General features: G+C 43.6%; 1 protein-coding gene across 4 annotated transcripts in view; it reads right to left on the bottom strand.

The window, feature by feature from the left end:
- Nucleotides 1-14,135, bottom strand: part of GYG1 (glycogenin 1) — a 75,925-nt gene that overhangs the window by 3,033 nt on the left and 58,757 nt on the right. For all 4 annotated transcript variants that reach the window (XM_086674500.1, XM_086674501.1, XM_025914153.2 and 1 more), the window contains exon 6: nt 385-604. In XM_086674500.1, the coding sequence (XP_086530626.1) occupies nt 385-604 (220 nt within the window). The remainder of the gene's footprint in view (nt 1-384; nt 605-14,135) is intronic.

Below are 14,135 nucleotides of genomic sequence, written 5' to 3'. Positions count from 1 at the left end.
CACAAAATCTACTACTTTCATCTTTGCTGGCACTATTTCTCCCAAGATGGACAATTTTCTACAAAAATATTTTTATTTATGTATTTATTTAAATTTAAATTCAAATTAGTTAACATACAGGGTAGTACTGGTTTCAGGAGTAGAACCCAGTGATTCATCACTTACACATAACACCCAGTGCTCATTCCCACAAGTGCCCTCCTTCACGCCCTTCACCCATTTAGCCTATCCCGCCACTCATCTCCCTTCCAGCAACTCTCAGTTTGTTCTCTGTATTTAAGAGTCTCCTGGGGTAAAATACCACTAAATACTCTACCTCTACCAGTCTATCAAGTTAAAAAAAATACAGCATTAAATTACCGGAAAGGGTAAAACAGAACCTACCACATTTAGGTACGAGTGGGGATCTTTGACAAGGCCAAACTGTTGAAGCAGAGGTAAAACGGTGGTGGTGAAGATGTCCCACCACAGGTTGAGAAACTCTGGATGAGTCATGGTGGGATCATGGGACTCGCTTTTGACACTTTTTGTTTTAGGATCGTAAGTATAATTCCATGGTTTGATTCGCCCCAGGAAATGCACAACTTTGGCATTTGCACCAAATCTGCCAAGGGAACACAAGTTGAAGCCATTAGTGGATTCCGAGCACTGACAAAAAGATAAACAGCACTCTGTTCTGTAGCCTGAACAGTGCACCTTCCATCTTGCAGTAGTGGTTGGTTGGAAAAGATATGAAGCTCACAGACAAATTTTTAGACATGCTTTTTAAATCATTCAATTGTATGTTAAATATACACAAAAATTCCAAAGTAGTGATGGATCAGTGCAACAACCAACACACCAATCCACTGCAGGAAAGGTACAGCACGTGGAAAGCCATTTGGTATTACCTCATAACATTGAAAATGCTCGCGCCTCTGGCCTGGAAGCTCAGCTCCTAGGCACACATCCTAAAGAAGCTCTTAAACATGTGCAACAGGAGACATACTCAAAATGTTCATGGCAGCAGCACTGTTTGAAGCAGTCATCACTGGATACAACCCAAGTGACCGTATCTTACTGGGCTAAGATTGTTCAGCAAGTGTTCACTCCGTTTCCCAATCTCCACAGGAGGAATGAGATTCCTGCCTCACTGATAAATTGGGCATGCTCACAGCACTTGCCTTTGGCCATGAAATGTGGGCAGAAGTGACACTGCCTTTTAAAAACAGTCCCTGCTTGTTTCTGTTCCTTCTGAGAAGCTGTGACCTCTTCCAGCAGAAGAGTGGATGAGACCCATGTAGCAGATCTGGATCAAACCTGTGTGGCCTGGCTCCAAACCCTGCTGAGATGATCAGAGCTGCCTCAGCCTACCCACCAACATATGAGCAAGAAATACATACTTACTGTTGAATGTCACTGAGATTTTATGATTACTTGTCCATTTTATCTTTTATTTTTTTTAATGTTCATTTATTTTTGAGAGAGACACAGTGTGAGGGGGGAGGGGGAGGGAGAGAGAGAGAGAGAGAGAGAGAGGGAGGGAGGGAGGGAGGGAGGGAGGGAGGGAGGGAGATACAGAATCTGAAGCAGGCTCTAGGCTCCAAGCGGTCAGCATGCGGTCAGCACAGAGCCCGATGCGGGGCTCGAACCCACGAACTGCAAGATCATGACCTGAGCCAAAGTCAGACGCTTAACCAACTGATCCACCCCATTTAATCTTTTTAAAGGATAATTTATGGTGTATTCAGATCATGGGATGTAATACAGCAGTCAAAATAAACAAATTGTAGCTATACATATCATGTAGCAAATGGATAATTTTTTTATATTACAACAGCAAGTTTAATTAACATCCATAACTGCACACAGTTATTTTTCTTGTGATGCGATGTAAGATTTACTCTCAGCAACTTTCAGATATGCAATACAGTACTGTTAACTACAGTCATCATGATGTACATCACATCCCCAGGTCTTTTTATTTGATAACTAGAAATCTGTATCTTTTCACCACTTTCACCCATTTTGCTCCCTCCCTACCCTCTGCTGCTTGCAGCCACCAATTTTTTTCTTTGTATTTATGAGTCTGTCAATTTGTTTTTAGATTTCACATATAAGTGAGATTTTATAGTACTTGTCTTTCTCTGCCTTCACTCAGCATAATGCCCTTACAGTCCATCTGTGTTGCCGCAAATGGCAGGACTTCCTTCTTTTTATAGCTGAATAATATTCCATCTTACATGTACATATACATTTTTTTATACATTCATCCATCAATGAACACTTGTCTTAGCTATTGTCATTAATGCTGCAGTGAACATGGGGTGTGAAAATGGATGAATTTTAAAAATATGCTGAAAAATTCAAATTCAAATAGAAATACATGCACAGGAATCCACTCCCATAGTGCAAAGTACTGCTTAAAGAGTAGAAACCTATCAACATATAAGTGTCATGATGTTGGTTACCTCTGGGGGAAAGGGGAGCATGATGGGAAACAGACACACACGGGCTTCTGAGGTACTGGTTGTGTTCTATTTTTAAACTTGCATTTTAAAAAAACCAATTTTTATATATACCCTTTTGTGTATGCACTGCATCTCACAATAGTATCCTAAAAAGACTAAGAGTTAAGAGTGGTCCTATTCTGGCTGGGAGGAAATCTGTGTATATAAAACCAAATAATAAAGGTAAAGATAACATGTGCCAGAAGAAAAACGGGAACAGTGAGTGCTCTGGGAATGCAGAGGCAGGGAGGTCGTGGAAGGTAGGTTCACTGGGGTAGAGACTTAAAGCTTGTACAGCAGACTGGATCTGGGTAGCTAGCAATAATACGGAGAATTCTAGGCAGGGGGATAGCAAGTATCAGGTGAGCATATGTGTGTTAGATGGAGGGTCCTCCCAGTGGAGCCAAAGAGGAAATTTTGCCAGGAAAGGAAGAATGGGACAGGTACTTGGGTGTTGGACTCAAGTGTTGGATTTTAGTGGATTTATCCTATAGGCAACCAAAGTAGCTGAGCATGATGTACAGACTGAAATAATGCAAACTCTATTCATGTAACTTTTCTGATCTTAAAAAAAATTTTTTTTTTTTTAATGCCAGAGACCTATTACATAGCTATCACTATCAGAGTTTCCTATGTTTGGGGCCCAAATTCTTTTAGGGACATGATTGGGAATAACAACAGTCTGGCACGGTAGACCTTACTAATGTGTTAACAGAGGCTCTTAGAGGCCAGTGAGTTGCCTGCAGCCCTATAGCTATTAAGTAGCAGAAAAAGGATTTGGCACATTTCTGCTTCTTAAGCCTGTCCTCTTAGCAATCCTACCATGCTGCCACTCCAAAACTGAGAAAAAGAGAGCCTATTGTAAACTTCCTCCTAAGACCGCTGGACTATTCCACAGTTCATTTCTTCTGAAAATGCAGTAGATACCTGGTATCCCCAAGTTTACTCTTTATTTTCTATTTTACACACCTACACACATAACCCACAGGTACACAAACACATGCATACAAATACTCTCAACTTTATCCTTAAAAGGATAGAAGTCATAATGCTCAAAATTTGTGCAGATAGGGCTATCAACTAAATAAACACCTGCTACGCATAAGGCACTATGCTCAGTGCATGACCCCAAATGATTTTTGTCCCAACAGGGAGAGGGGTCATCTAACGTAAAAGTAAGAAACGAGCACAAACGAGGCAATGAGTCAGGGCTAGCAGTGCAATGCTGACATTAGGGTCTATGAAAATGCCAAAGCAGTTAGTGCAGGTGGGGATTTTCAGAAGAGGCTTTGTGCAGGAAGTGGGGTCCAGAGGAGATCCCGGGCAAGATGGCAGTTAAGATAAAGGCCTTCGACAAACATTCTAATGGTGACGGGGGGAGCCCACAGCCCAGAGACCTGACGCTTGTGTTGATGGGGCTGGCGGGCACTGCCTCATCTACAACACAAACACGCCTAAAACCAGAAGAGAGCACATGTGAAAGAACAGGTGTTGCTTCCGCCTTCTCAGACATCCTGTCCTCCCGACTCGTCTTGCCTGGAGCAAGAGCCTTGCGTGCTCCTCCTAGAGTAACTGGCCATTAATTTCACTCCACGATTTTGCCTAGACCTAATATGAATGTCATAAATTACATGAAAGGTAATACTACTTAACATATATTAAAATGTGAATATAGCATAAACTCTATTCCTTTCTAACTTGCTCTTGGGACGGTTTGCAATAGATCAGGCAGGAGAAACAGTAATAGCTAACATACGTGGAGTACTCACACATACCACACTGCTTAACATCTGCATGGTTTATCTCATTTAATTTCCAAAACAACTGTGTGAGGAAACCAAGGCATGAAGGTAATACCTTGTCTAGGATCCCATGGCTGGGATCCCACCCAGGCAGTCTGGTTCCAGAGCCAAGGTTCTTAACCACAAGTAGGCTGTTACTGAAAGACACTCCCAGAATTATAAGGACATCATCTGAGAGTGACATGTTACCTCAGGAATTCCCTGCCTACAGATGGTCAATCTGGAAGGTGGAAAGGATGTGCCTAATGAACCCTAGAAACACTCCAAACATACTCAAAGACAGATAAAAGTAACTACCAGGAAAGAAAGCTACAGAACAAGCAACTTAGGGCCACCTGAGAAAGACTGTTCTCAGAAGGGTTCGGTTTGCACAAAGGTCAGGGAAGGTGGGCGGGAACAAGAACAAGAAGTGGATGGTGGTCCGTGAACTGGGCCTTTAAAGCTCATGCAGAGGCAGGGCACAGTGACCCAGTGTGGTGCGGAATGCCACTGGGGTCTGCAAACACCTCACAGTGAGACCGTCCCATCTCTTCTGGAGGCAGGAGTCTACACTTCTGCCTCTGGCTCTGTCTGTGCCCCCAAGGTGGTTCGGGGGCCTCTGCAAACTGCCTGGAGACTGGGCTTCATGCTGCTTAGATCCCACCCCATGTGGCTCAGGGCCTTCCCCTTGCAGGTCAACAGAAACACCATTTGGGGGCAGTCCACATCCTGCATTTCACTGTGGCTCAGACATGGGATCTACCTTCCTGAAGCTGTGATCCATAGTGTCTCTTTAATGTGAAATCATGGATACCCTCTGTGGCTAGAGGAAGCATCATCCTTCCTCAAAATTACCTTCTTTACCTAGTCTATCCTAACACTATGAAAAATTGTATCCACTGGACAGTCTTTTCATAGACAGGGCAGTCTTAGTTTGAAGAAAGGCCTTGATAAGCCTGAGGTAGAAACAGAGATCATAAGGGGTCCTAAATGTGGACGGAACTGCCCTTTGTGCCCAAAGGCAAGGGATTCTTTGCTGCCGGTAAGATGGGGGGAGGGACAAGAGGTGAGCAGGGTTGTGGAGATGTGATGTAACCACCCAAGAGATACCCAAATTTCAGCAAAAACAAAACGAATCATGAAATGCATGATATGAATAGGTTTTTATTGCAGCCCAGGGGTACCAAGGGACAGACCAAAAAGAGCTCATGAGGATTCAGGAGTGTTAAGGCCAAAGCTGCAGGTGAGAAGAAGTAAGAAAGATGCTGGGGCACACGGGAGTCATGCACAGGCTCCAGAGGCCATGAGTTCAAGCCACGATTAGCCCTACTTCTGTATGGTGAAGAACGAGAACTCTTTTTTTCAGGTATCTGAGGTATTCCTTTAACCTAGCGGCCACACACCAAACAGATCTATGGAAATGAGTAGGGGCAGGAGAAAAACAAGTTTTAGAGCAAGGATTCTTTATGAGAAGTGCAGGCCTGGACAAGTCACTGAATGTGGAAGGTTCTGGCCAGCCCACAGGCCCTTTGAGGGTGGGAGGATGGGGGCAGGGCGCAAAGTAAGGCAGCTGCTGAGTGGGAAACATGGGGCTCTGATAGGAGGGTGGGAGGAAAGTGAAGACAGTCCTGCAGTTTTGCGTAAGGTGGTCATACACAGCCATGTTCTGGGAAATCACCTGGGGCAGCCCTTGGCTTGATAGAAGGGGGACTGTTAGGCCTAACACTGGCCACTTTATAGGATGATGCGTGAGTTATATCGGTAAAACCACGTAACTGTGCTCTAGCTGTAAAAACAGAACAGTATTTATTTACACAGCAGAGCAGCCTCAACGGCTTGCTCTATTAACTTTCATAATAAAACACTTTGTTTGCAAAACAGATGAGCAAAAGGTCTCAAACGCTGTTTTTGTATCCAGAGTTTCAATTAATCTAGATATGAATTTCATGTAATTATGTTTAGGTCTTAATCCTGCTCCCCAAGGAATGTTTCTAAAGATTATTTCCTATCATTTTTTTTAAATTTTATTTAAAAAAAATTTTTTTTCAACGTTTATTTATTTTTTGGGGGACAGAGAGAGAGCATGAACAGGGGAGGGGCAGAGAGAGAGGGAGACACAGAATTGGAAACAGGCTCCAGGCTCCGAGCCATCAGCCCAGAGCCCGACGCGGGGCTCGAACTCACGGACCGCGAGATCGTGACCTGGCTGAAGTCGGACGCTTAACCGACTGCGCCACCCAGGCGCCCCTCCTATCATTTTAATCAATTCTACTTTTCAGTTATTTATGAAAATCCAAAACATCGATATCAAAATGAAATAAGTAAAAGCACAGGTCATAACTGAAAGGGGAAATTACTTGTTGCTTAAAAGAATTATTTTAGCCTGGCACCCCTGGGTGGCTCAGTTGGTTGAGAGTCTCTGGATTCCAGCTCAGGGCATGATCTCACGATCGATCGTGGGATTGAGCCCTGAGTCAGGCTGGGTGTGGAGCCTGCTTTGGATTCTCTCTCTGCACCCCCCCCCCCCCCGCCCCCCAGCTCTCACGTGTGCACTCTCTAAAAAAAAAAAAAAAAAAAAAAAAAAAAAAAAAAAAGAAAAATCAGCCTAAATCCAAAATTTGGGTATATTCTTACAGGAGGGTAAACTCAGGGTATTTTTCTAATTCTCTCCCTCTCTCTCACCAAAAGCAGCAATCAGGTACCAGTCAGAATTTATATCACCTGGCTAAAGCAAAATAGTTAGCTGGTGAATAAGGGGACATACTGATGTCAAAAGATAAAGTTTAACTGACCTCGACCCAGAACAAGGATAACTAGAAGATTCACTGACTCACTGCTTGATTTACCCACTAATTTTATCAGCCAGGAATAAAAACAAACAAACAAACAAAAAAAACATTGGGTACATATTACAATTGTCTCTAAATTACTGAGAGCCATTCATTCTGACCCAGTAATGGGGATTTGTCTCAGCTTGCATACATCTCTTAAAATAAGTGTTCTAATTTTAACTTGATAGAATCTCAAAAGAGACTTCCAGATCACAAGACATAGTTTGAACCTGAGCCAGCAATAATACTGCTTATGTTAGCCGTTAAAATAATCCCTGTGACCTGATGTTACCAAAAGATCAGATAGAATTTTCATGACTAGTTTAGCAGCTGGTAACGTGTGGATAAGACTACAGAAGTGTTTAGCATGGAAAAGGAACTACCTCCGTGACAGTGCACACGGGAGCCATTTTACTTCTCGTGAAGCGTTTTTATGTGTGATGTTCAATTAGGCGCCAAGAACAAGAAACACGGTACTGCTTGTGAGAACTTTCTCTGCGAAATGGGGCAGCACTCCCAGTCACCCACTGCCCACCTCAATGACTCCTGTTCTCTGACACATGGCCACTCACGCCTGTACCTCCTTAACGCACAATCCCTTCTCCCACTACCAGTCAGCCACCCTTCCTCTCTCACCCTCTCACAGTCTAAATCAAGGGTCATGAGCCCAGTGCCCAAGGGGTGTGCTGGTCATGCAGAGTAGGAGTCAGTTTGGTGAAGGGGACCACAGCGCACAAGTGAATACATGTTCCATCACCAGAAGACAGTAGATACTCAGAGGAAAACATCTGTGGCCACCAGGGACCCACCTGATTGCCTCTCAAGCTAAATAACTTTTCCCAATCATGCCCTGGAAATCAGAACAACATCAGTACTCAAATGTGGACTTTAATAACCTACACTAGGACCTCGTCAACTACTTCACCTACCAAGGTGGCCTGTCCTCAGAGTAGGCCTGGCCACTATGGAGGCTTTCCTGGTAGTATGTCAATCTCAGTCCCTCCTGGCTGACTGCTTGCTCATTCATTCATTCAACCAAAAAATACACCCACCTACCTTCATCTGTATCCATACCCTCTGCCTTCCTTTGTGCTACAAGAACTGAACCATCCTGGCTCATAACTGACACCAGCTTCCCAACTTGTGCACCAGGACACATCCTCTTTCAGCTTCTCAAAGACATGACTTCAGTAAGTCTCCCTTCAGTTTCCTGCATTATTAGCGCACTCACTCTTTCTCTTCTTGATCATGCCCATCAAGATACCAATATGCTTGAACTTCTCCCATCTTCAAAAAAACAACCCCTACCACCCTCTCCGGATCCTGTATCCCTACCTAGCTCCCAGCCCATCTCTCTGCTCTCTCTTAAAGATGATGCTTCAGAAGAGTGGTCTACATTCAGGATCTCTAATTCTCCCCTCTCTTGGATCCACTTCAAACTGGCTTCCTCCCACCACTCTACCAGACATGCTCTTGTCAAAGTCACTAGTGACCTCCACATTCTAGGTCAGTACTCATTCTCAACTGTCCTCTTATATGAGTTATCACAGCATCTGAGACAGATGGATCCCTCCTTCCCCCTTGGAACATTTTCTTTGGCTGGCATGTGCAGCACCTCACTTTCCGGGGTCTCCTCTTGCCTTACCGTTCTTAGTCTCAAGTCCCTGCTCCTCCACATTTTCCTATTTCAGGACCTTCAGGACTCTTCCATCATAATCACTCTCTTGGTTATTGGTCTCATGGCTATAAATATCACTTATATGTTGACACTCCCATACTTAGGTCTCAGCCGGACCTCTCTCCTCAACTCCCCACTCTTACATCTACTTACTATTCCACCCTTTCACTAGGATGTTAAAATTTTTTTTAAATTTTTTTAATGTTTATTTACTTTTGACAAAGAGAGAGAGACAGAGCATGAGCAGGGGAGAGGCAGAGAGGGAGGGAGACACAGAATACAAAGCAGGCTCCAGGCTCTGAGCTGTCAGCACAGAGGCCGAGGTGGGGCTTGAACTCACAGACTGCGAGATCATGACCTGAGCCCAAGTCCGACGCTCAACCAACTGAGCCACTCAGGCACCCCTCACTAGGATGTTTAATAGGCACCTCAAACTTAATATAACCCAAACTTGATACACTCAGTACATCTCTGGTCAAGCCCTGCTCCCACAAACCTGCTTCCCCCACAGTCTTCTCCATCTCAGGGAACAGCAACTCCTTTACTCCAATTGCTTAAGGCCCCAAACCAGTAACAGTCATCAAACAGCTTTCTCCCACATCCCACCAAATATCTGATTTTTTTTTCAAAAGAAACTGAAAATCTAGGTTTCATGTGAAATTTCCTGATTTCTAAGCACTGGCCACGGAGTACAAAAAGAAGAAAACTATGTAAGGAAAACAAAAACACACTGCTCAGACAAATACAGTTTGCAGCCAACCAGTCTGAGACCTCAGAGGAAGGTATGTCTTCTGCTCAATCCACACACTTTTCCCCTCCCAGCTCCTACTGAAGGCATTTCTCACTAGACTTCTGTCCACGAGATATCACTCTTTGTGCCTTTTTTGCCCAATGTCAGAGCTGCTTCTAAAGGCTGGGCTGGGACTGATGGGGAAGCTTCTCCCTTGGTGATAAGGGCTGAGATAGGGGAATGCAACTGATGACAGTAAGATCTGAGGACAGATCATCTGATGAAAAGAGATGAGGTCAGAAGGAGCAGAGGGCCATGCTGGAAACTGGGGTACCTGGGGCCCAACAGGCATCACTGACACCCATAAAGGAGGAACAGGACAGTCATGCAACCACTGCTTGATTCTTCTCCAATGCTCAAATCATGGACTGTGCCACGTGACATACAGAAAACCCTCCACATGTAAGCAGATGCAAGGCTGATTAGACTCTAGCTCCCTCATTCATCTTTGCGGCCCTCAGTGAGCAGATTGTGTGGTACCAGCTCTGTGCCGCAGGCCTACCGACTGAACGAACGGGTGAGTGAACAAACAGAAGGCAGAAAAAATAAGACAGATCCAAACTATAGGGCCTCAGGGTTTTAGGTGAAGATGTAAGAGTGTGAAAGTAATGAGCACAGAAAGGCTAGGTCTTCAAGGACAATAGTCACAGTGGGGAGCTGGACCCAAGGGTGTCTCAGGGGCCAAGGAAAAATCAATCGAATCAGAAATACACAAGAACGACAGAATTCAGGACACCAAAGGTTCAATTTCATTTTTGGAAAACACTGATTTTAAAGAGGTCTGATAAGGTCTTAGTGAATAAGCCACATTCCTGAAAAAGAAATAATGGACACAAACATCCTCAGAAGAATTTAAAGCAGTAAACAAGTGGAGAGAAAGAAATCTTTTAGGTTTCTACACTTATTTTCTGAGACTAGACCAGGCCAGGTCTCAGATCATATCTAAACTCAAGTAAAAATATAAAGTTAAAATATTTGGAAATTATTTGGTAAAACAACCTCTGTAGTCAATCAGTATGACTAACTAATTTGCATGGCAATTTGAAGCAAAACCAGTGAATTCATTCCCTTTGCTTTAGGCCCATTTTATATGGCATGAAATACCATGAACAGCTTTCAGTCAGCAGACAGAATAGAAAGTGAAAATGGAAGTAAATGACTGATTTTTAAAAAGGCTAATGAGATTTTGCCTAGCACTATGCACCAGCCAAATTCTAAGTGACATCAATAAAACAGACCCTCTAGATGGAGAAAACTTCAAAGAAACTAATGTTGACTAAAACCCTGTCATTTCCTAAACATCATGCTAGGCACTTTCAGAAATATCATTTCATTAAGAAATGCGTATATGAACTTGTTTCTCAATATGTATATTGCAAATTGCCTTAAAAATTACTAAACCAAGTATTTTAGCTCTCAAATTATGTTGTGTTAAAGAGGGACTTCTATTACAGAAAACAGTACTCATTTGTTTTTCAGAAGCTAGATTTGAGCATTCATCCAAAGTGGTAGAACCATTAAGTGTTTCCTTTATGTTTTGTTCTATCTAAATGGTATGTAGAGGAATGCATTAGAAATGCTACCTTTGGGTGCCTGGGTGGCTCAGTTGATTAAGTGTCCAACTTCAGCTCAGGTTATGATCTTGTGGTTTGTGGGTTCAAGCCCCACACTGGGCTCTGTACTAACAGCTCGGAGCCTGCTTCAGATTGTGTCTCCCTCTCTCTGCCCTTCCCCCGCTTGTGCGTGCTCACTCGCACAAGCGCTCTCTCTCCACCTAAAATAAACACTAAAAAAAAGAAATGCTACCTTCATGGCTCAAATTCATGTCAAATATGACTCATATTAGGCCATCTTTAGCAGAAACTTCACATAATAACAAGGCTTCACTGTTATAAGTGTAGCATGTGTTCTAAGATCTCCAAGGCTCTAAGATTCTGGGGCATCTAAATACTGCCTTGGTGACCTCATGGCACATTGTCTCTTGGAGCTGGTAAGACAAATTCTCACTTCTTCTGCAAAGCCCAACTTGCTCTCAACCACTCCATGGTTTCTCACTCCGCCTGCCACCACCCATATGCTGTCCTAGTGACAGCACACCACAGGAAGGCTCTGTCCCGGAGACCCCCAACACTATTCTGAGCCCAGCAATGGAGCTTCACATTCATGCTGACCTCCCAGAGGTCCACAGAGTATCCCTGGCAGCCCAAATGTTCATCATCATCTACTTCAGTTTAAAAGATCTGGGTCGGGGCGCCTGGGTGGCTCAGTCAGTTAGGCGGCCGACTTCGGCCCAGGTCATGATCTCGCGGTCCGTGAGTTTGAGCCCCGCGTCGGGCCCTGTGCTGACAGCTCAGAGCCTGGAGCCTGTTTCAGATTCTGTGTCTCCCTCTCTCTGACCCTCCCCCGTTCATGCTTTGTCTCTGTCTCAAAAATAAATAAACGCTAAAAAAAAAAAAAAAAAAATTAAAAAAAAAGATCTGGGTCACAAATTTTGCATTAACATGAAACATATATACATACATTTATACATACAAATATATGTGTGTGTATATATATGCATATATACACACTACACACACACACATATATATACACACACATATGCATATTTATATATAAACTATCTGTCTTTTTTAGCTCTTCCCAACTGAATGAAAAATCTTTGGAGATGGATCCATCTTTGGAGATGGATCTCTGTAAGAAAAACAAAAGCATTTTTTGGCAGAGGGAAGGGAAAAATGAGTTCTTTGATCTGGTTTCAACATTCCTACATAGGCAGCAATGGGGTGAGACAAAGCATCGCCCCGGAAGGTCTTATCACAGAAATGTGGAGCTGACACCCCCCCAGGGTGGACTGTACAGAAGCAGCAGTGGCTCCTATCAGGCCACAGGCCAGCTGATGCGCAATGGACAGAGTTGCTCCCAACTTCCCCAGTGGTTCATATACTCTACGGTTATGGAAATAAACCAGGGAGATTTCCAAAATTAGCATTAATTTGTTGAGCCAGGAAGAAACCATCCTAACCATTTTGGTCATTTAGATCTCAAACCGTTTTTCTGGGAAATTCATTCAGAGGATACAAAAACAACTGGGTTTCTGAGAGAGGGGCCATGGTTCTAGCAAGTGAGTCCCTCTTCCCACAAAAAACTTAAGTCCACTCTACCTGCTTCTTGTTCTTCTTTGTCAAAACAAAACAAACGTAAGCAGCATCTGTGCAAACAAGGCTATCACTGGAAGGTACAGTGTGTTCAATTTTGGTAATAAGGAGAAAATCAAATGGAGTCCAAATGAACCACAGGGGAGACAGTTGCTAGGCATCAGGGGCCACATTACATGAAAAACACGAACCTTTAAACATTAGGTTGACTATTTGGGAACTGAGACCAACTGGAAGGAATTTCAGATTCATGCCTCCCCAACATATTCATCGCAAGACACATGCTCACTGTGCAGAATTAAGTGGGATGGTGGGTGGAATCGCTCACACTACTAATTATTCTTGCTCCTTCACCCTCTCATTTTTTTTGCTTGCTCAGCTGAATCTAGTCAATTACATTAAGCGACTGCCCTATTATAACAAATTCAGTTCTAGGGGGTCAAGCTATCATGGTATGCAGGAGCACGGGTGAAAGTAGCAGGGCGAGTTATGAGGCAATACGAATTAAAAGAAGCAGGCCCACATTTCCAAGCAAGACAGGTTGGAACTTGACAAGGCCAAGGACTGAGAGACAAAATAATAAGAAGAAGAGGAATTAAAAAATGCTTCTCTGAATCCACCCCTTGGTAATGAATCCTGTTCTACTTGCTTTACTCAGACTACAGTTGGTATGTTTCAGAGTTTGCCTGTTTCATTCTAGACAGGGAAGACAATCAAGAACCTATAGTATGTCGGAGACATATACCGAGAGAACAGTTAGGGAGGAAAGAACACAAGATACTCGAGACCCTTATCTGGGGGAATGTTGACAGAGTTTTCCCAGAAAAGAACAGAAAAGGAAACACTTCTGCCACAAAAAGCCAGACATGCTCATTACTGTGGTGGGAGACTTAAAGAGAGGACTTTGGATAATGAAACATGAGGAGTGAAATAAAGCCCTTTGTTTTCTGCTCACTCAGGAATGCCCATGTGGGACAGAGAGTGGAGAGCTGAGCCCAACTCAATGAAGAGCTTTGCTGCTCACGGCTGTGTCTCAGATCAACCTGACAGGTTGGCCTCCTTTCAAGAAGCCTGAATCATCTTCTTCGTTCAACACAAATGAGTCAGAGGCTAAAGAACAGGGCTCAGGCCCTCACTGAGACAAGCACTGCAACTAGGTTGTATTAATTGCTAAATCAGAACCACACCAGGGGGAGTGCCAAATAAGTAATGCTGCCAAAAACAAGATGTTCACTGAGCGCTTTGTGTATGTATGAACTCACTTCATCCTCATGATAAGTCCAGAAGGTAGGTATTCTTTTCCTTCTCATTTTGCATATGGGTAAATGGAGGCACAGAGCCTAAGCCATATAGTAGGTAAACAGCAGAGTGACAACACACACCCTGCTTTTCTGGCTTCAGAAATTAC

This window comes from Puma concolor, chromosome C2, assembly GCF_028749965.1.
Source record: "Puma concolor isolate L17-30 chromosome C2, mPumCon1.1.hap2, whole genome shotgun sequence".
NCBI lineage: Eukaryota > Metazoa > Chordata > Mammalia > Carnivora > Felidae > Puma > Puma concolor.
This window is presented reverse-complemented; position numbering and strand designations above follow the sequence as displayed.